Source organism: Argopecten irradians, chromosome 4 (genome assembly GCF_041381155.1).
Source record: "Argopecten irradians isolate NY chromosome 4, Ai_NY, whole genome shotgun sequence".
Taxonomy (NCBI): Eukaryota; Metazoa; Mollusca; class Bivalvia; order Pectinida; family Pectinidae; genus Argopecten; species Argopecten irradians.
In genome coordinates, this window is record NC_091137.1 from 5,054,385 (window position 1) to 5,077,709 (window position 23,325).

General features: G+C 43.2%; 1 protein-coding gene across 1 annotated transcript; it reads right to left on the bottom strand.

Moving 5' to 3' along the window:
• Positions 1–7,946: 7,946 nt before the first annotated feature.
• Positions 7,947–9,634, bottom strand: LOC138322059 (uncharacterized). Its single transcript, XM_069266114.1, has 4 exons — positions 9,368–9,634; positions 9,027–9,254; positions 8,411–8,523; positions 7,947–8,169 (listed from the first exon to the last, which is right to left on the bottom strand). The coding sequence occupies exons 1-4, from the start codon at positions 9,632–9,634 to the stop codon at positions 7,947–7,949; spliced, it is 831 nt and encodes a 276-aa protein (XP_069122215.1).
• Between the last annotated feature and the right edge of the window lie 13,691 nt (positions 9,635–23,325).

Here is a 23,325-nt window from a genome sequence, read left to right on the forward strand (position 1 = left end):
GGGAGTATTACACAGTGGTGGGGAGTATTACACAGTGGTGGGGGAGTATTACACAGTGGTGGTGAGTATTACACAGTGGTGGGGAGTATTACACAGTGGTGGGGAGTATTACACAGTGGTGGGGAGTATTACACAGTGGTGGGGAGTATTACACAGTGGTGGGGAGTATTACACAGTGGTGGGGAGTATTACACAGTGGTGGGGAGTATTACACAGTGGTGGTATTACACAGAGTATTACACAGTGGTGGGGAGTGATGGGGAGTATTACACAGTGGTGGGGAGTATTACACAGTGGTTGAGAGTGGTGGGGAGTATTACACAGTGGTGGGGAGTATTACACAGTGGTGGGAGAGTATTACACAGTGGTGGGGAGTATTACACAGTGGTGGGGAGTATTACACATTGGTGGGGAGTATTACACATTGGTGGGGAGTATTACACAGTGGTGGGGAGTATTACACAGTGGTGGGGAGTATTACACAGTGGTGGGGAGTAATACACAGTGGTGGGGAGTATTACACAGTGGTGGGGAGTATTACACAGTGGTGGGGAATATTACACAGTGGTGGGGAGTATTATACAGTGGGGGAGTATATTACACAGTGGTGGGGAGTATTACACAGTGGTGGGGAGTATTACACAGTGGTGGGGAGTATTACACAGTGGTGGGGAGTATTACACAGTGGTGGGGAGTATTACACAGTGGTGGGGAGTATTACACAGTGGTGGGGAGTATTACACAGTGGTGGGGAGTATTACAGTGGTGGGAAGTATTACACAGTGGTGGGGAGTATTACACAGTGGTGGGGAGTATTACACAGTGGTGGGGAGTATTACACAGTGGTGGGGAGTATTACACAGTGGTGGGGAGTATAAACAGGGGAGTATTACACATTGGTGGGGAGTATTACACATTGGTGGGGAGTATTACACAGTGGTGGGGAGTATTACACAGTGGTGGGGAGTATTACACAGTGGTGGGGAGTATTACACAGTGGTGGGGAGTATTACACAGTGGTGGGGAGTATTACACAGTGGTGGGGAGTATTACACAGTGGTGGGGAGTATTACACAGTGGTGGGGGAGTATTACACAGTGGTGGGGAGTATTACACAGTGGTGGGGAGTATTACACAGTGGTGGGGAGTATTACACAGTGGTGGGGAGTATTACACAGTGGTGGGGAGTATTACACAGTGGTGGGGAAGTATTACACAGTGGTGGGGAGTATTACACAGTGGTGGGGAGTATTACACAGTGGTGGGGAGTATTACACAGTGGTGGGGAGTATTACACAGTGGTGGGGAGTATTACACAGTGGTGGGGAGTATTACACAGTGGTGGGGAGTATTACACATTGGTGGGGAGTATTACACAGTGGTGGGGAGTATTACACAGTGGTGGGGAGTATTACACAGTGGTGGGGAGTATTACACATTGGTGGGGAGTATTACACAGTGGTGGGGAGTATTACACAGTGGTGGGGAGTATTACAAAGTATTACACAGTGGTGGGGAGTATTACACAGTGGTGGGGAGTATTACACAGTGGTGGGGAGTATTACACAGTGGTGGGGAGTATTACACAGTGGTGGGGAGTATTACACAGTGGTGGGGGATATACACATTGGGGGGTATTACACAGTGGTGGGGAGTATTACACAGTGGTGGGGAGTATTACACAGTGGTGGGGAGTATTACACAGTGGTGGGGAGTATTACACAGTGGTGGGGAGTATTACACAGTGGTGGGGAGTATTACACAGTGGTGGGGAGTATTACACAGTGGTGGGGAGTATTACACAGTGGTGGGGAGTATTACACAGTGGTGGGGAGTATTACACAGTGGTGGGGAGTATTACACAGTGGTGGGGAGTGGTGGGGAGTATTACACAGTGGTGGGGAGTATTACACAGTGGTGGGGAGTATTACACAGTGGTGGGGAGTATTACACAGTGGTGGGGAGTATTACACAGTGGTGGGGAATATTACACAGTGGTGGGGAGTATTACACAGTGGTGGGGAGTATTACACAGTGGTGGGGAGTATTACACAGTGGTGGGGAGTATTACACAGTGGTGGGGAGTATTACACAGTGGTGGGGAGTATTACACAGTGGTGGGGAGTATTACACAGTGGTGGGGAGTATTACACAGTGGTGGGGAGTATTACACAGTGGTGGGGAGTATTACACAGTGGTGGGGAGTATTACACAGTGGTGGGGAGTATTACACAGTGGTGGGGAGTATTACACAGTGGTGGGGAGTATTACACAGTGGTGGGGAGTATTACACAGTGGTGGGGAGTATTACACAGTGGTGGGGAGTATTACACAGTGGTGGGGAGTGATGGGGAGTATTACACAGTGGTGGGAAGTATTACACAGTGGTGGGGAGTATTACACAGTGGTGGGGAGTATTACACAGTGGTGGGGAGTATTACACATTGGTGGGGAGTATTACACATTGGTGGGGAGTATTACACAGTGGTGGGGAGTATTACACAGTGGTGGGGAGTATCGCACAGTGGTGGGGAGTGATGGGGAGTATTACACAGTGGTGGGAAGTATTACACAGTGGTGGGGAGTATAACACAGTGATGGGGAGTATTACACAGTGGTGGGGAGTATTTACACAGTGGTGGGGAGTATTACACAGTGGTGGGGAGTATTACACAGTGGTGGGGAGTATTACACAGTGTGGGGAGTATTACACAGTGGTGGGGAGTATTACACAGTGGTGGGGAGTATTACACAGTGGTGGGGAGTATTACACAGTGGTATATTACACAGTGGTGGGGAGTATTACACAGTGGTGGGGAGTATTACACATTGGTGGGGAGTATTACACAGTGGTGGGGAGTATTACACAGTGGTGGGGAGTATTACACAGTGGTGGGGAGTATTACACAGTGGTGGGGAGTATTACACAGTGGTGGGGAGTATTACACAGTGGTGGGGAGTATTACACACAGTGGTGGGGAGTATTACACAGTGGTGGGGAGTATTACACAGTGGTGGGGAGTATTACACAGTGGTGGGGAGTATTACACAGTGGTGGGGAGTATTACACAGTGGTGGGGAGTATTACACAGTGGTGGGGAGTATTACACAGTGGTGTGGAGGATTACACAGTGATGGGGAGTATTACACAGTGGTGGTGAGTATCACACAGTGGTGGGGGTATTACACAGTGTATTACACATTGGTGGGGAGTATTACACAGAGGTGGTGAGTATCACACAGTGGTGGGGAGTGGTGGGGAGTATTACACAGTGGTGGGGAGTATTACACAGTGGTTGGGAGTATAACACAGTGGTGGGGAGTATTACACAGTGGTGGGGAGTATTACACAGTGGTGGGGAGTATTACACAGTGGTTGAGAGTGGTGGGGGAGTATTACACAGTGGTGGGGAGTATTACACAGTGGTGGGTAGTATTACACAGTGGTGGGGAGTATTACACAGTGGTGGGGAGTATTACACAGTGGTGGGGAGTATTACACAGTGGTGGGGAGTATTACACAGTGGTGGGGAGTATTACACAGTGGTGGGGAGTATTGGGTAGTGGTTGGGAGTATTACACAGTGGTGGTGAGTATTACACATTGGTGGGGAGTATTACACAGTGGTGGGGAGATTTACACATTGGTGGGGAGTATTACACAGAGGTGGTGAGTATCACACAGTGGTGGGGAGTGGTGGGGAGTATTACACAGTGGTGGGGAGTATTACACAGTGGTGGGGAGTATTACACAGTGGTGGGGAGTATTACACATTGGTGGGGAGTATTACACAGTGGTGGGGAGTATTACACAGTGGTGGGGAGTATTACACAGTGGTGGGGAGTATTACACATTGGTGGGGAGTATTACACAGTGGTGGGGAGTATTACACAGTGGTGGGGAGTATTACACAGTGGTGGGGAGTATTACACAGTGGTGGGGAGTATTACACAGTGGTGGGAGAATATTACACAGTGGTGGGGAGTATTACACAGTGGTGGGGAGTATTACACAGTGGTGGGGAGTATTACACAGTGGTGGGGAGTATTACACAGTGGTGGGGAGTATTACACAGTGGTGGGGAGTATTACACATTGGTGGGGAGTATTACACAGTGGTGGGGAGTATTACACAGTGGTGGGGAGTATTACACATTGGTGGGGAGTGGTGGGGAGTATTACACAGTGGTGGGGAGTATTACACAGTGGTGGGGAGTATTACACAGTGGTGGGGAGTATTACACAGTGGTGGGGAGTATTACACAGTGGTGGGGAGTATTACACAGTGGTGGGGAGTATTACACAGTGGTGGGGAGTATTACACAGTGGTGGGGAGTATTACACAGTGGTGGGGAGTATTACACAGTGGTGGGGAGTATTACACAGTGGTGGGGAGTATTACACAGTGGTGGGGAGTATTACACAGTGGTGGGGAGTATTACACAGTGGTGGGGAGTATTACACAGTGGTGGGGAGTATTACACAGTGGTGGGGAGTATTACACAGTGGGGAGTATTACACAGTGGTGGGGAGTATTACACAGTGGTGGGGAGTATTACACAGTGGTGGGGAGTATTACACAGTGGTGGGGAGTATTACAACAGTGGTGGGGAGTATTACACAGTGGTGGGGAGTATTACACAGTGGTGGGGAGTATTACACAGTGGTGGGGAGTATTACACAGTGGTGGGGAGTATTACACAGTGGTGGGGAGTATTACACAGTGGTGGGGAGTATTACACATTGGTGGGGAGTATTACACAGTATTACACAGTGGTGGGGGAGTATTACACAGTGGTGGGGAGTATTACACAGTGGTGGGGAGTATAACACAGTGGGGGGAGTATTACACAGTGGTGGGGAGTATTACACAGTGGTGGGGAGTATAACACAGTGGTGGGGAGTATTACACAGTAGTGGGGAGTGGTGGGGAGTGGTGGGGAAAATTACACAGTGGTGGGAAGTTTTGCACAGTGGTGGGGAGTATTACACAGTGGTGGGGAAGTATTACACAGTGGTGGGGAGTATTACACAGTGGTGGGGAGTATTACACAGTGGTGGGGAGTATTACACAGTGGTGGGGAGTATTACACGGCGGTAGGGAGTATAACACAGTGGTGGTGAGTATAACACAGTGGTGGGGAGTATTACACAGTGGTGGGGAGTATTACACAGTGGTGGGAGTTACAGTGGTGGGGAGTATTAACACAGTGGTGGGGAGTATTACACAGTGGTGGGGAGTATTACACAGTGGTGGGGAGTATTACACAGTGGTGGGGAGTATTACACAGTGGTGGGGAGTATTACACAGTGGTGGGGAGTATTACACAGTGGTGGGGAGTATTACACAGTGGTGGGGAGTATTACACAGTGGTGGGAGAGTATTACACATTGGTGGGGAGTATTACACAGTGGTGGGGAGTATTACACAGTGGTGGGGAGTATTACACAGTGGTGGGGAGTATTACACAGTGGTGGGGAGTATTACACAGTGGTGGGGAGTATTACACAGTGGTGGGGAGTATTACACAGTGGTGGGGAGTATTACACAGTGGTGGGGAGTATTACACAGTGGTGGGGAGTATTACACAGTGGTGGGGAGTATTACACAGTGGTGGGAGAGTGGGGAGTATTACACAGTGGTGGGAAGTATTACACAGTGGTGGGGAGTATAACACAGTGGTGGGGAGTATTACACAGTGGTGGGGAGTATTACACAGTGGTGGGGAGTATTACACAGTGGTGGGGAGTATTACACAGTGGTGGGGAGTATTACACAGTGGTGGGGAGTATTACACAGTGGTGGGGAGTATTACACATTGGTGGGGAGTATTACACAGTGGTGGGGAGTATTACACAGTGGTGGGGAGTATTACACAGTGGTGGGGAGTATTACACATTGGGATATTACACATGGTGGGGAGTATTACACAGTGGTGGGGAGTATTACACAGTGGTGGGGAGTATTACACAGTGGTGGGGAGTATTACACAGTGGTGGGGAGTATTACACAGTGGTGGTGGGGAGTATTACACAGTGGTGGGGAGTATTACACAGTGGTGGGGAGTATTACACAGTGGTGGGGGAGTAGTATTACACAGTGGTGGGGAGTATTACACAGTGGTGGGGAGTATTACACAGTGGTGGGGAGTATTACACAGTGGTGGGGAGTATTACACAGTGGTGGGGAGTATTACACAGTGGTGGGGAGTATTACACAGTGGTGGGGAGTATTACACAGTGGTGGGGAGTATTACACAGTGGTGGGGAGTATTACACAGTGGTGGGGTGGTGGGGAGTATTACACAGTGGTGGGGAGTATTACACAGTGGTGGGGAGTATTACACAGTGGTGGGGAGTATTACACAGTGGTGGGGAGTATTACACAGTGGTTGAGAGTGGTGGGGAGTATTACACTGTGGTGGGGAGTATTACACAGTGGTGGGGAGTATTACACAGTGGTGGGGAGTATAACACAGTGGTGGGGAGTGGTGGGGAGTATTACACAGTGGTGGGGAGTATTACACAGGTGTGAGATGTGGTGGGGAGTATTACACAGTGGTGGGGAGTATTACACAGTGGTGGGGAGTATTACACAGTGGTGGGGAGTATTACACAGGTTGAGTGGTGGGGAGTATTACACAGTGGTGGGGAGTATTACACAGTGGTGGGGAGTATTACACAGTGGTGGGGAAGTACACAGTGGTGGGGAATATTACACATGTGGTGGGGAGTATTACACATTGGTGGGGAGTATACACATGGTGGGAGTATTACACAGTGGTGGGGAGTATTACACAGTGGTGGGGAGTATATTACACATGGTGGTAGTTTACACAGTGGTGGGGAGTATTACACAGTGGTGGGGAGTATTACACAGTGGTAGGGAGTGATGGGGAATATTACACAGTGGTGGGGAATATTACACACTGGTGGGGAGTATTATACAGTGGTGGGGAGTATAACACAGTGGTGGGGAGTGGTGGGGAATAATACACAATGGTTGGGAGTATTACACAGTGGTGGGGAGTATTACACAGTAGTGGGGAGTATTACAGAGTGGTGGGGAGTATTACACAGTAGTGGAGAGTATTACACAGTGGTGGGGAGTATTACACAGTGGTGGGAGTAGTATTACACATTGGTGGGGAGTATTACACAGTGGTGGGGAGTATTACACAGTGGTGGGGAGTATTACACAGTGGTGGGGAGGAGTATTACACAGGGGTGGGGAGTATTACACAGTGGTGGGGAGTATTACACAGTGGAAGGGAGTGGTGGGGAATATTACACAGTGGTGGGGAATATTACACACTGGTGGGGAGTATTACACAGTTGTTGGGAGTATAACACAGTGGTGGGGAGTGGTGGGGAATATTATACAATGGTTGGGAGTATTACACAGTGGTTGGGGAGTATTACACAGTAGTGGGGAGTATTACAGAGTGGTGGGGAGTATTACACAGTAGTGGGGAGTATTACACACAATGGTGGGGAGTATTACACAGTGGTGGGGAGTATACACATTTGGGGAGTATTACACAACGGTGGGGAGTATTACACGGTGGGGAGTATTACACATATTGGTGGTAAGTATTACACAGTGGTGGGGAGTATTACACAGTGGTGGGGAATATTACACAGTGGTGGGGGAGTATTACATAGTGTTTGGGAGTATAACACAGTGGTTGGGAGTGATGGAAATATTACACAGTGGTGGGGAATATTACACAGTGGTGGGGAGTATTACACATTGGGGTGCGGAGTGGTGGGGAATATTACACAATTGTTGGGAGTATTACACAGTGGTGGGGAATATTACACAGTGGTGGGGAATATTACACAGTGGTGGGAAATATTACACAGTAGTGGGGAGTATTACATATTGGTGAGGAGTACTGCACATTGAAGGGGTCTGAGTCTGTCCGCTATCAATTCTCCTGTTTTCTATGACAGCACACTATGAAGGCACCTCAATTTGTCCACTATCAATTCTCCTTCTATGTAAACACGCTGTGAAGGTGCCTCAGTCTGTCCGCTGTCGATTCTCCTGTTTTCTATGTCAGCACACTGTGCAGGCTCCTCAGTCTGTCCGCTGTCAATTCTCCTGTTTTCTTTGTCAGCACACTGTGAAGGTGCCTCAGTCTGTCCACTATCAATTCTCCAGTTTCTATATCAGCACACTGTGAAGGCGCCTAAGTCTGTCCGCTGTCAATTCTCCTATTTTCTATGTCAGCACACTGTGAAGGCGCCTCAGTCTGTCCGCTGTCAATTCTCATGTTTTCTATGACAGCACGCTGTGAAGACGCCTCAGTCTGTCCGTGGTCAATTCTCCTGTTTTCTATGTCAGCACGCTGTGAAGGGGTCTCAGTCTGTCCGCTATCAATTCTCCTGTTTCTATGTCAGCATACTGTGAGGGCTCCTCAGTCTGTCGGCAGTCAATTCTCCTGCTTTCTTTGTCAGCACGCTGTGAAGGTGCCTCAGACTCTCCGCTGTCAATTATCCTGTTCTCTATGACAGCACACTATGAAGGCACCTCAATCTCTCCACTATCAATTCTCCTGTTTTCTTTGTCAGCACACTGTGAAGGCGCCTCAGTCTGTCCACTATCAATTCTCCTTCTTCTATGTAAGCAGGCTGTAAAGGTGCCTCAGTCTGTCCGCTGTCAATTATCCTGTTCTCTATGACAGCACACTATGAAGGCACCTCAATCTCTCCACTATCAATTCTTCTGTTTTCTTTGTCAGCACACTGTGATGGCGCCTCAGTCTTTCCACTATCAATTCTCCTGCTTCTATGTCAGCACACTGTGAAGGCTCCTCAGTCTGTCCGCTGTCAATTCTTCTGTTTTATGTCAGCACGCTGTGAAGGCGCCTTAGTCTGTCCGCTGTCAATTCTCCTGTTCTATATCAGCACGCTGTGAAGGCGCCTAAGTCTATCCGCTGTCAATTCTCCTGTTTTCTATAGCACACTGTGAAGGCGCCTCAGTCTGTCCGCTGTCAATTCTCACGTTTTCTATGTCAGCACACTGTGAAGCGCCTCAGTCTGTCCGCTGTCAATTCTCATGTTTTCTATATCAGCACACTGTGAAGGCGCCTCAGTCCTTCCGCTATCAATTTTCCTGCTTTTTTTATCAGCAGGCTTTGAAGGCACCTCAGTCTGTCCGCTGTCAATTCTCCTGTTTTCTATGTCAGCACGCTGTGAGGGCGCCTCAGTCTGTCCGCTGCCAATTATCCTGTTCTCTATGTCAGCACGCTGTGAAGGCGCCTAAGTCTGTCCGCTGTCAATTATCCTGTTTTCTATGTCAGCACACTGTGAAGGCGCCTCAGTCTGTCCGCTGTCAATTCTCACGTTTTCTATGTCAGCACACTGTGAAGCGCCTCAGTCTGTCCGCTGTCAATTCTCATGTTTTCTATATCAGCACACTGTGAAGGCGCCTCAGTCCTTCCGCTATCAATTTTCCTGCTTTTTTTATCAGCAGGCTTTGAAGGCACCTCTGTCTGTCTGCTGTCAATTCTCCTGTTTTCTATGTCAGCACGCTGTGAGGGCGCCTCAGTCTGTCCGCTGCCAATTATCCTGTTCTCTATGTCAGCACGCTGTGAAGGCGCCTCAGCCTGTCCGCTGTCAATTTTCATGTTTTTTATGTCAGCACGCTGTGAAGGCGCCTCAGTCTGTTCGCTGTCAATTCTCCTGTTTCTTTGTCAACACTCTGTGAAGGCGCCACAGTCTGTCCGCTGTCAATTCGCCTGTTTTGTATGTCAGCACCCTGTGAAGGCGCCTCTGTCTGTCCGCTGTCAATTCTCCTGTTTTCTATGTCAGCGCACTGTGACGGCGCCTCAGTATGTTCGCTGTCAATTCTCATGTTTTCTATGACAGCACGCTGTGAAGACGCCTCAGTCTGTCCGTGGTCAATTCTCCTGTTTTCTATGTCAGCACGCTGTGAAGGGGTCTCAGTCTGTCCGCTATCAATTCTCCTGTTTCTATGTCAGCATACTGTGAGGGCTCCTCAGTCTGTCGGCAGTCAATTCTCCTGTTTTCTTTGTCAGCACGCTGTGAAGGTGCCTCAGTCTCTCCGCTGTCAATTATCCTGTTCTCTATGACAGCACACTATGAAGGCACCTCAATCTCTCCACTATCAATTCTCCTGTTTTCTTTGTCAGCACACTGTGAAGGCGCCTCAGTCTGTCCACTATCAATTCTCCTTCTTCTATGTAAGCAGGCTGTAAAGGTGCCTCAGTCTGTCCGCTGTCAATTATCCTGTTCTCTATGACAGCACACTATGAAGGCACCTCAATCTCTCCACTATCAATTCTTCTGTTTTCTTTGTCAGCACACTGTGATGGCGCCTCAGTCTTTCCACTATCAATTCTCCTGCTTCTATGTCAGCACACTGTGAAGGCTCCTCAGTCTGTCCGCTGTCAATTCTTCTGTTTTATGTCAGCACGCTGTGAAGGCGCCTTAGTCTGTCCGCTGTCAATTCTCCTGTTCTATATCAGCACGCTGTGAAGGCGCCTAAGTCTATCCGCTGTCAATTCTCCTGTTTTCTATGTCAGCACACTGTGAAGGCGCCTCAGTCTGTCCGCTGTCAATTCTCACGTTTTCTATGTCAGCACACTGTGAAGCGCCTCAGTCTGTCCGCTGTCAATTCTCATGTTTTCTATATCAGCACACTGTGAAGGCGCCTCAGTCCTTCCGCTATCAATTTTCCTGCTTTTTTTATCAGCAGGCTTTGAAGGCACCTCAGTCCTTCCGCTGTCAATTCTCCTGTTTTCTATGTCAGCACGCTGTGAGGGCGCCTCAGTCTGTCCGCTGCCAATTATCCTGTTCTCTATGTCAGCACGCTGTGAAGGCGCCTAAGTCTGTCCGCTGTCAATTATCCTGTTTTCTATGTCAGCACACTGTGAAGGCGCCTCAGTCTGTCCGCTGTCAATTCTCACGTTTTCTATGTCAGCACACTGTGAAGCGCCTCAGTCTGTCCGCTGTCAATTCTCATGTTTTCTATATCAGCACACTGTGAAGGCGCCTCAGTCCTTCCGCTATCAATTTTCCTGCTTTTTTTATCAGCAGGCTTTGAAGGCACCTCTGTCTGTCTGCTGTCAATTCTCCTGTTTTCTATGTCAGCACGCTGTGAGGGCGCCTCAGTCTGTCCGCTGCCAATTATCCTGTTCTCTATGTCAGCACGCTGTGAAGGCGCCTCAGCCTGTCCGCTGTCAATTTTCATGTTTTTTTATGTCAGCACGCTGTGAAGGCGCCTCAGTCTGTTCGCTGTCAATTCTCCTGTTTCTTTGTCAACACTCTGTGAAGGCGCCACAGTCTGTCCGCTGTCAATTCGCCTGTTTTGTATGTCAGCACCCTGTGAAGGCGCCTCTGTCTGTCCGCTGTCAATTCTCCTGTTTTCTATGTCAGCGCACTGTGACGGCGCCTCAGTATGTTCGCTGTCAATTCTCATGTTTTCTATGACAGCACGCTGTGAAGACGCCTCAGTCTGTCCGTGGTCAATTCTCCTGTTTTCTATGTCAGCACGCTGTGAAGGGGTCTCAGTCTGTCCGCTATCAATTCTCCTGTTTCTATGTCAGCATACTGTGAGGGCTCCTCAGTCTGTCGGCAGTCAATTCTCCTGTTTTCTTTGTCAGCACGCTGTGAAGGTGCCTCAGTCTCTCCGCTGTCAATTATCCTGTTCTCTATGACAGCACACTATGAAGGCACCTCAATCTCTCCACTATCAATTCTCCTGTTTTCTTTGTCAGCACACTGTGAAGGCGCCTCAGTCTTTCCACTATCAATTCTCCTGCTTCTATGTCAGCACACTGTGAAGGCTCCTCAGTCTGTCCGCTGTCAATTCTTCTGTTTTATGTCAGCACGCTGTGAAGGCGCCTTAGTCTGTCCGCTGTCAATTCTCCTGTTCTATATCAGCACACTGTGAAGGCGCCTCAGTCTGTCCGCTGTTAATTCTCACGTTTTCTATGTCAGCACACTGTGAAGCGCCTCAGTCTGTCCGCTGTCAATTCTCATGTTTTCTATATCAGCACACTGTGAAGGCGCCTCAGTCCTTCCGCTATCAATTTTCCTGCTTTTTTTATCAGCAGGCTTTGAAGGCACCTCAGTCTGTCCGCTGTCAATTCTCCTGTTTTCTATGTCAGCACGCTGTGAGGGCGCCTCAGTCTGTCCGCTGCCAATTATCCTGTTCTCTATGTCAGCACGCTGTGAAGGCGCCTAAGTCTGTCCGCTGTCAATTATCCTGTTTTCTATGTCAGCACACTGTGAAGGCGCCTCAGTCTGTCCGCTGTCAATTCTCACGTTTTCTATGTCAGCACACTGTGAAGCGCCTCAGTCTGTCCGCTGTCAATTCTCATGTTTTCTATATCAGCACACTGTGAAGGCGCCTCAGTCCTTCCGCTATCAATTTTCCTGCTTTTTTTATCAGCAGGCTTTGAAGTTACCTCTGTCTGTCTGCTGTCAATTCTCCTGTTTTCTATGTCAGCACGCTGTGAGGGCGCCTCAGTCTGTCCGCTGCCAATTATCCTGTTCTCTATGTCAGCACGCTGTGAAGGCGCCTCAGCCTGTCCGCTGTCAATTTTCATGTTTTTTATGTCAGCACGCTGTGAAGGCGCCTCAGTCTGTTCGCTGTCAATTCTCCTGTTTCTTTGTCAACACTCTGTGAAGGCGCCACAGTCTGTCCGCTGTCAATTCGCCTGTTTTGTATGTCAGCACCCTGTGAAGGCGCCTCTGTCTGTCCGCTGTCAATTCTCCTGTTTTCTATGTCAGCGCACTGTGACGGCGCCTCAGTATGTTCGCTGTCAATTCTCATGTTTTCTATGACAGTCCTTCCGCTATCAATTTTCCTGCTTTTTTTATCAGCAGGCTTTGAAGGCACCTCTGTCTGTCTGCTGTCAATTCTCCTGTTTTCTATGTCAGTACGCTGTGAGGGCGCCTCAGTCTGTCCGCTGCCAATTATCCTGTTCTCTATGTCAGCACGCTGTGAAGGCGCCTCAGCCTGTCCGCTATCAATTTTCATGTTTTTTATGTCAGCACGCTGTGAAGGCGCCTCAGTCTGTTCGCTGTCAATTCTCCTGCTTTTTTTATCAGCAGGCTTTGAAGGCACCTCTGTCTGTCTGCTGTCAATTCTCCTGTATTCTATGTCAGCACGCTGTGAGGGCGCCTCAGTCTGTCCGCTGCCAATTCTCCTGTTTTCTATGTTAGCACGCTGTGAAGGTGCCTCAGTCTGTCCGCTGTCAATTTTCCTGTTTTCTATGTCAGCACACTGTGAAGGCGCCTCAGTCTGTCCGCTGTCAACTCTCCTGTTTTCTATGTCAGCACACTGTGAAGGCGCCTCAGTCTGTCCGCTGTCAACTCTCCTGTTTTCTATGTCAGCACACTGTGAAGGCGCCTCAGTCTGTCTGCTGTCAATTCTCCTGTTTTCTATGTCAGCACACTGTCACCCTAAAGAATGGTATCTTTTAATGTTCTTTGTTTATCATTGTCCGTATATCATAGAATATAATATCAAATTACGCAATATTAACCGAGAAACGAAGTCAAGGACACGTCATTCCCGACATCAATGACAGCATTCTGTTGCGTTTCTAATCTAATATAGTTAAATTGTATTTAATTATTAACGTTGATTCGTTAAATTGAATCTTTGCCGTTCCCGGTCTCTCGACAAGTAAATGGGAGGCTCCAATAAGGAATCTCGTTCAGTTAGGAGTACATGTATTTAAGATAAAGATAAACCCGAATTCATTGAGCATAGTTAAATTACTACTTTTTTTGGGATAGTTTCTATTTTTCAATAAATTGCTTGGCGATTATAAACTATGATTTGGTTATGATTTCATTCCCTATCTAGTTTTTGAAATGTAGGATACCATGAGAACTGGAATGGTTTAACATAAGAACGAACTGAAATGGTTTAACATTCTTTCATACTGAAAATCAATTTCTATTGATGTAATGTTTGACGCTGTGGAAGGAGCATCCATGTTCATTGCTTGCCCAACCGTTAGAGCTGGTGTGCTCATAAAGCGAAAGGCATCATTTTTATCAATCCCGGGAGACATGTTAAGGCCGCTATTTAATGTTTATGTCTCTTTCGTTATTACTTTATCGTTATTTTGGTGAAAAGTCGCCTCGAACCTTGTGTCTCTATATTTAAGCATAATACGCTGTTATAGCTTACACATCGTTTTCACAATTGTGCACGGAACACACGAAAGCTCACGATTCTGTTAATACTCTTTCCTTTTCATAGACCTTCCTTTAAATACATGTTACTTAAAGCCTACATGCAAATGCAATCCATGGGCCGCGGTGTCCGTGTGGTTAAGATGTCCCTGCGTCTTTCCAAAAGTCCTTTTCCGAATCCCATGTGGGGCAGTTGCCAGGTAATGCCAGCTGGTTTCCGGTACTCTGTTTTCCGCCACCATAAAGCCTGACACCTGAAATGATTTGTGCTGTTAATAGAACGTTAAATTAATAAAACCAAAGTAAATACAATCAATGACAATAATCGTCAAATTAAATAACACAATTGTGTTTTTGCCTTAAAAGCATTCGTTTAGCTGACATCTCCATGAAACCTGAAACGGTATCTGTGTTGGTATTCATATTTTAACCATATCATATATAAAGCAGCATTGACCGAAGACACATTACCTCAAGTTAAAAAATATGGCTTCAAATGAAAAGTCAATAGCGGCTACTAGTATATTGCCTTTAGACATTAGAGGTGTAATCCTGTACAAAACGCCAGTTTTCTTAGCTTCAATGTTACGTACCGTGTACACTACGTGGCACGTGTTAGGTTTCTTTAGGATACTGTTGTCACCTCTGAGCTGTTAACACTAAGAACTATAAGAAAGCCTTTAATATTGACATTTGTATAGCAGATTGATCGGTAGTATCAGCACCCTGAATGTGTAGAAAACACCTACATTGTCCCTAGAAGTGTTTAAATGCTCTGAAATTTCCATGCATCACGATATGTTAGCGAACTGTTAGACATCTAAGCTATTCAAATGAGAATTAAATGTTTTCATGGAATGCTTCTCTGTCGTTAAAGTTGTCTTAGGGTCGTGACCGCTGTGATATTTACACACCTAAACGTGCGTGTCACGATGTAACTTTTGGTTATATCGCTCCTTTAAAGTGTGATAAAAATGCACAATATCGGTTTCTACTTTGACTAAACCATTTTCCCGTATAAGGTATATGGTATAAGTGCCCTCTGTTAAAATGAAAATCTGTTCGATTCCTGCATCAACGTTCCTAGAAATGCTAAAGTCTGCTCTTTCCTTTACAACTGGCAAAGCGTTAAGTAAGAACAGAGCAACTACAATGTACATCGGTTATATTAGTGTCCATAGGGTTACCAACTTTTTCAGATAGATTTATGTCTGCTTTCTTACAGACTTAGGTTATTACTATCGTGACTATTCAATACAGATATCTCTATCATGACTGAAATATAGATATCTCTATCATGACTGTGAAATATAGATATCTCTATCGTGTCTGTAAAATATAGATATCTCTATCGTGACTGTAAAATAAAGATATATCTATCATGACTATGAAATATAGATATCTCTATCGTGATTGTGAAATATATATATCTCTATCGTGACTGTGAAATATAGATATCTCTATCGTGACTGTGAAATATAGATATCTCTATCGTGACTGTGAAATATAGATATCTCTATCGTGATGTGAAATATATATATCTCTATCGTGACTATGAAATATAGATATCTCTATCGTGACTGTGAAATATAGATATCTCTATCGTGACTATGAAATATAGATATCTCTATCGTGACTATGAAATATAGATATCTCTATCGTGACTGTGAAATATAGATATCTCTATCGTGACTGTGAAATATAGATATCTCTATCGTGACTGTGAAATATAGATATCTCTATCGTGACTATGAAATATAGATATCTCTATCGTGACTGTGAAATATAGATATCTCTATCGTGATTGTGAAATATAGATATCTCTATCGTGACTATGAAATATAGATATCTCTATCGTGACTGTGAAATATAGATATCTCTATCGTGACTATGAAATATAGATATCTCTATCGTGACTGTGAAATATAGATATCTCTATCGTGACTGTAAAATATAGATATCTCTATCGTGACTATGAAATATAGATATCTCTATCGTGATTGTGAAATATAGATATCTCTCTATCGTGACTGTAAATATAGATATCTCTATCGTGTGAAATATAATATCTCTATCGTGACTTGAATAAATATAGATATCTCTATCGTGACTGTAAAATAAAGATATCTCTATCGTGATTGTGAAATATAGATATCTCTATCGTGATTGTGAAATATAGATATCTCTTTCGTGATTGTGAAATATAGATATCTCTATCGTGACTATGAAATATAGATATCTCTATCGTGATTATGAAATATAGATATCTCTATCGTGACTATGAAATATAGATATCTCTATCGTGACTGTGAAATATAGATATCTCTATCGTGACTGTGAAATATAGATATCTCTATCGTGATTGTGAAATATAGATATCTCTATCGTGACTGTGAAATATAGATATCTCTATCGTGACTGTGAAATATAGATATCTCTATCGTGATTGTGAAATATAGATATCTCTATCGTGACTGTGAAATATAGATATCTCTACGTGACATAGACTATGTGAAATATAGATATCTCTATCGTGATTGTGAAATATAGATATCTCTCTATCGTGATTGTAAAATATAGATATCTCTATCGTGATTGTGAAAATATAGATATCTCTATCGTGCCTATGATATATAGATATCTCTGATCGTAATTTCTTACAGACTTTGGTTATTACTATTGTGACAATGAAAATATAGATATCTCTATCGTGATTGTGAAATATAGATATCTCTATCGTGACTATGAAATATAGATATCTCTATCGTGACTGTGAAATATAGATATCTCTATCGTGATTGTGAAATATAGATATCTCTATCGTGATTGTGAAATATAGATATCTCTATCGTGACTATGAAATATAGATATCTCTATCGTGACTATGAAATATAGATATCTCTATCGTGACTATGAAATATAGATATCTCTATCGTGACTGTGAAATATAGATATCTCTATCGTGATTGTGAAATATAGATATCTCTATCGTGATTGTGAAATATAGATATCTCTATCGTGACTGTGAAATAAAGATATCTCTATCATGACTGTGAAATATAGATATCTCTATCGTAATTGTGAAATAATAGATATCTCTATCGTGACTGTGAAATATAGATATCTCTATCGTGATTGTGAAATATAGATATCTCTATCGTGATTGTGAAATATAGATATCTCTATCGTGATTGTGAAATATAGATATCTCTATCGTGACTGTAAAATAAAGATATCTCTATCATGACTGTGAAATATAGATATCTCTATCGTGATTGTGAAATATAGATATCTCTATCGTGATTGTGAAATATAGATATCTCTATCGTGATTGTGAAATATAGATATCTCTATCGTGATTATGAAATATAGATATCTCTATCGTGACTGTGAAATATAGATATCTCTATCGTGATTGTGAAATATAGATATCTCTATCGTGATTGTAAAATATAGATATCTCTATCGTGATGTAAATATAGATATCTCTATCGTGATTGAAATATAGATATCTCTATCGTGACTGTGAAAATAAAGATATCTCTATCGTGACTGTGAAATATAGATATCTCTATCGTGACTGTGAAATATAGATATCTCTATCGTGACTGTGAAATATAGATATATCTCTATCGTGACTGTGAAATATAGATATCTCTATCGTGATTGTGAAATATAGATATCTCTATCGTGAATGGAAATATAAGATATCTCTATCGTGACTGTGAAATATAGATATCTCTATCGTGATTGTGAAATATAGATATCTCTATCGTGACTATGAAATATAGATATCTCTATCGTGACTATGAAATATAGATATCTCTATCGTGATTGTGAAATATAGATATCTCTATCGTGTCTGTAAAATATAGATATCTCTATCGTGACTGTGAAATATAGATATCTCTATCGTGACTATGAAATATAGATATCTCTATCGTGACTATGAAATATAGATATCTCTATCGTGATTGTGAAATATAGATATCTCTATCGTGATTGTGAAATATAGATATCTCTATCGTGATTGTGAAATATAGATATCTCTATCGTGACTGTAAAATATAGATATCTCTATCGTGACTATGTGAAATATAGATATCTCTATCGTGACTGTGAAATATAGATATCTCTATCGTGACTATTGTGAATATAGTAATGGATAGAAATATAGATATCTCTATCGTGATTGTGAAATATAGATATCTCTATCGTGATTGTGAAATATAGATATCTCTATCGTGACTGTGAAATATAGATATCTCTATCGTGATTGTGAAATATAGATATCTCTATCGTGACTGTGAAATATAGATATCTCTATCGTGACTTATGAAATATAGATATCTCTATCGTGATTGTGAAATATAGATATCTCTATCGTGACTGTGAAATATAGATATCTCTATCGTGATTGTGAAATATAGATATCTCTATCGTGATTGTGAAATATAGATATCTCTATCGATGTGAAAATAATATCTCTATCGTGATTGTGAAATATAGATATCTCTATCGTGACTGTGAAATATAGATATCTCTATCGTGATATGTGAAATATAGATATCTCTATCGTGATTGTGAAATATAGATATCTCTATCGTGATTGTGAAAATATAGATATCTCTATCGTGACTGTGAAATATAGATATCTCTATCGTGATTGTGAAATATAGATATCTCTATCGTGACGTGATGAAATATAGATATCTCTATCGTGATTGTGAAATATAGATATCTCTATCGTGATTGTGAAATATAGATTTATCTCTATCGTGACTGTGAAATATAGATATCTCTATCGTGAATTATGTGAAATATAGATATCTCTATCGTGACTATGAAATATAGATATCTCTATCGTGACTATGTGAAATATAGATATCTCTATCGTGACTGTGAAATATAGATATCTCTATCGTGACTGTGAAATATAGATATCTCTATCGTGACTGTGAAATATAGATATCTCTATCGTGATCTGTGAAATATAGATATCTCTATCGTGACTGTGAAATGATAGATATATCGTGATATCGTGATTGTGAAATATAGATATCTCTATCGTGATTGTGAAATATAGATATCTCTATCGTGATTGTGAAAATATAGATATCTCTATCGTGACTATGAAATATAGATTATCTCTATCGTGAATTGTGAAATATAGATATCTCTATCGTGACTGTGAAATATAGATATCTCTATCATGACTGTGAAATATAGATATCTCTATCGTGATTGTGAAATATAGATATCTCTATCGTGATTGTGAAATATAGATATCTCTATCGTGACTATGAAATATAGATATCTCTATCGTGTGATATGTGAAATATAGATATCTCTATCGTGATTGTGAAATATAGATATCTCTATCGTGATTGTGAATATAGATATCTCTATCGTGTGATTGTGAAATATAGATATCTCTATCGTGACTATGAAAATATAGATATCTCTATCGTGATTATGAAATATAGATATCTCTATCGTGATTGTGAAATATAGATATCTCTATCGTGATTGTGAAATATAGATATCTCTATCGTGATTGTGAAATATAGATATCTCTATCGTGTCTGTGAAATATAGATATCTCTATCGTGATTGTGAAATATAGATATCTCTATCGTGATTGTGAAATATAGATATCTCTATCGTGACTGAAATGTGATATCTCTATCGTGACTATGAAATATAGATATCTCTATCGTGACTATGAAATATAGATATCTCTATCGTGACTGTGAAAATAAAATATATAGATATTCTCTAATCTATCGTGACTATGAAATATAAATCGTGACTGTAAAATATAGATATCTCTATCGTGATTGTGAAATATAGATATCTCTATCGTGACTGTGAAATATAGATATCTCTATCGTGATTGTGAAATATAGATATCTCTATCGTGACTGTGAAATATAGATATCTCTATCGTGATTGTGAAATATAGATATCTCTATCGTGATTGTGAAATATAGATCTCTATCTGTAAAATTAGACTATATCAGACTGTGAAATATAGATGATCTCTATCGAAATATAGGATATCTCTATGTGAAATATAGATATCTCTATCGTGACTATCACTATCGTGATTGTGAAATATAGAATCTCTAACTATAGATATCTCTATCGTGATTGTGAAATATAGATATCTCTATCGTGACTATGAAATATAGATAATCTCTATCGTGACTATGAAATATAGATATCTCTATCGTGATTGTGAAAATATAGATATCTATATCTATCTCTATCGTGACTGTATGAAATAAATAGATTTCTATATCGTGATTGTGAAATATAGATATCTCTCGTATCTGTAAAATGACATCTCTATCGTGACTGTGAAATATAGATATCTCTATCGTGATTGTGAAATATAGATATCTCTATCGACTGATTGAAATATAGATATCAGGGGGTAAGGTGTTACTGGTAAGGTGTTATTGTAACAGAAAGGAAGGGGGGGACTGGTAAGGTGTTAATTGTAACAGAAAGGAAGGGGGAGGACTGGTAAAGGTGTTATTGTAACAGAAAGGAAGGGGGAGGACTGGTAAGGCGTTATTGTAACAGAAAAGGAAGGGGGAGGACCTGTAAACAGAAAGCCAGTAAGGTGTTATTGTTACAGAAAGGAAGGGGGAGGACTGGTAAGGTGTTATTGTAACAGAAAGTAGGGGAGGACTGGGTAAGGGTTATTGTACAGAAAAGGTGTGTTACAGAAAGGAAAGGGGGGAGGACTTGTAAGGTGTTATTGTAACAGAAAGGAAGGGGGGGAGGACTGGTAAGGTGTTATTGTAACAGAAAGGAAGGGGGAGGACTGGTAAGGCGTTATTGTAACAGAAAGGAAGGGGGAGGACTGGTAAGGTGTTTTAATTGTAAACAGAAAGGTAAGGGGGAGGACTGGTAAGGTGTTATTGTTAACAGAAAGGAAGGGGAGGGGGAGTACTGGTAAGGTGTTATTGTTACAGAAAGGAAGGGGGAGGACTGGTAAGGTGTTATTGTAACAGAAAGGGGGAGGGACTGGTAAGGTGTTATTGTAACAGAAGGAGGGGGAGGGTAAAGGTGTTATTGGAACAGAAAGGTGTTTTGAAGAAAGGGGGGAGGATGGTAAGGGTGTTATTGTAAACAGAAAGGAAGGGGGAGGACTTGGTAAGGCGTTATTGTAACACGAAAGGAAACATGGTAAGGTGGTTATTGTAACAGGGGAAGGGGAGGACTGGTAAGGTGTTATTGTAACAGAAAGGAAGGGGGGGACTGGTAAGGTGGTTATTGTAACAGAAAGGAAGGGGGAGGACTGGTAAGGCTGTTATTGTAACAGAAAGGAAGGGGAGGACCTGTAAGGCGGGAGGACTGGTAAGGTGTTATTGTAACAGAAAGGAAGGGGGGGAGGACTGGTAAGGTGTTATTGTAACAGAAAGGAAGGGCGGAGGGGGGTTAGGACATGAAACGGAAGGGGAGGTAAGGTGTGTTATTGTAACAGAAAGGAAGGGGAGGACTCTACAGAAAGGAAGGGGGGGTAAGGTGTTATTGTAACAGAAAGGAAGGGGGAGGACTGGTAAGGTGTTATTGTAACAGAAAGGAAGGGGGAGGACTGGTAAGGTGTTATTGTAACAGAAAGGAAGGGGGAGGACTGGTAAGGCGTTATTGTAACAGAAAGGAAGGGGGGGACTTGTAAGGTGTTATTGTAACAGAAAGGAAGGGGGAGGACTGGTAAGGTGTTATTGTAACAGAAAGGAAGGGGGAGGACTGGTAAGGTGTTATTGTAACAGAAAGGAAGGGGGAGGACTGGTAAGGTGTTATTGTAACAGAAAGGAAGGGGGAGGACTGGTAAGGTGTTATTGTAACAGAAAGGAAGGGGGAGGACTGGTAAGGTGTTATTGTAACAGAAAGGAAGGGGGAGGACTGGTAAGGTGTTATTGTAACAGAAAGGAAAGGGGGAGGACATGGTAAGGACTCGGTTATTGTAACAGAAAGGAAGGTGGGAGGGACTGGTAAGGTGTTAGGCGTTATTGTAACAGAAAGGAAGGGGGAGGACTGGTAAGGTGTTATTGTAACAGAAAGGAAGGGGAGGACTGGTAAGGTGTTATTTTAACAGAAAGGATGGGGGGACTGGTAAGTTGTTATTGTAACAGAAAGGAAGGGGGAGGACTGGTAAGGTGTTATTGTAACAGAAAGGAAGGGGGAGGACTGGTAAGGTTATTGTTATTGTAACAGAAAGGAAGGGGAGGACTGGTAAGGTGTTATTGTAACAGAAGGAAGGGGGAGGACTGGTAAGGTTATATTGTAGCCACAGAAAAGGAAGGGGGAGGACTTGTAAGGTGTTTTATTGTAACAGAAAGGAAGGGGGAGGGACTGGTAAGGTGTTATTGTAACAGAAAGGAAGGGGGAGGACTGGTAAGGTGTTATTGTAACAGAAAGGAAGGGGGGAGGACTGGTAAGGTTGTTATTGTAACAGAAAGGAAAGGGGGAGGTCACTGGTAAGGGTGTTATTGTAACAGAAAGGAAGGGGGAGGACTGGTAAGGTGTTATTGTAACAGAAAGGAAGGGGGGAGGGACTGGTAAGGGTGTTATTGTAACAGAAAGGAAGGGGGAGGACTGGTAAGGTGTTATTGTAACAGAAAGGAAGGGGGAGGACTGGTAAGGTGTTATTGTAACAGAAAGGAAGGGGGAGGACTGGTAAGGTGTTATTGTAACAGAAAGGATGGGGGAGGACTGGTAAGGTGTTATTGTAACAGAAAGGAAGGGGGGGACTGGTAAGGCGTTATTGTAACAGAAAGGAAGGGGGAGGACTGTGGTAAGGGCTGTTATTGTAACAGAAAGGAAGGGGGAGGACTGGTAAAGGTGTTATTGTAACAGATAGAAAGGAATAGGGAGGAGGACTTGTAAGGTGTTTATTGTAACAGAAAGGAAGGGGGGAGGACTGGTAAGGTGTTATTGTAACAGAAAAAGGAAGGGGGGAGGACATGTAATGGTGTTATTGTAACAGAAAGGAAGGGGAGGACTTGTAAGGCGTTAATATGTGTTAACAGAAAGGAAGGGGGGGAGGACAAGAAAGGAGAGGGTAAGGTAAGGTTATTGTAACAGAAAGGAAGGGGGAGGACTGGTAAGGTGTTATTGTAACAGA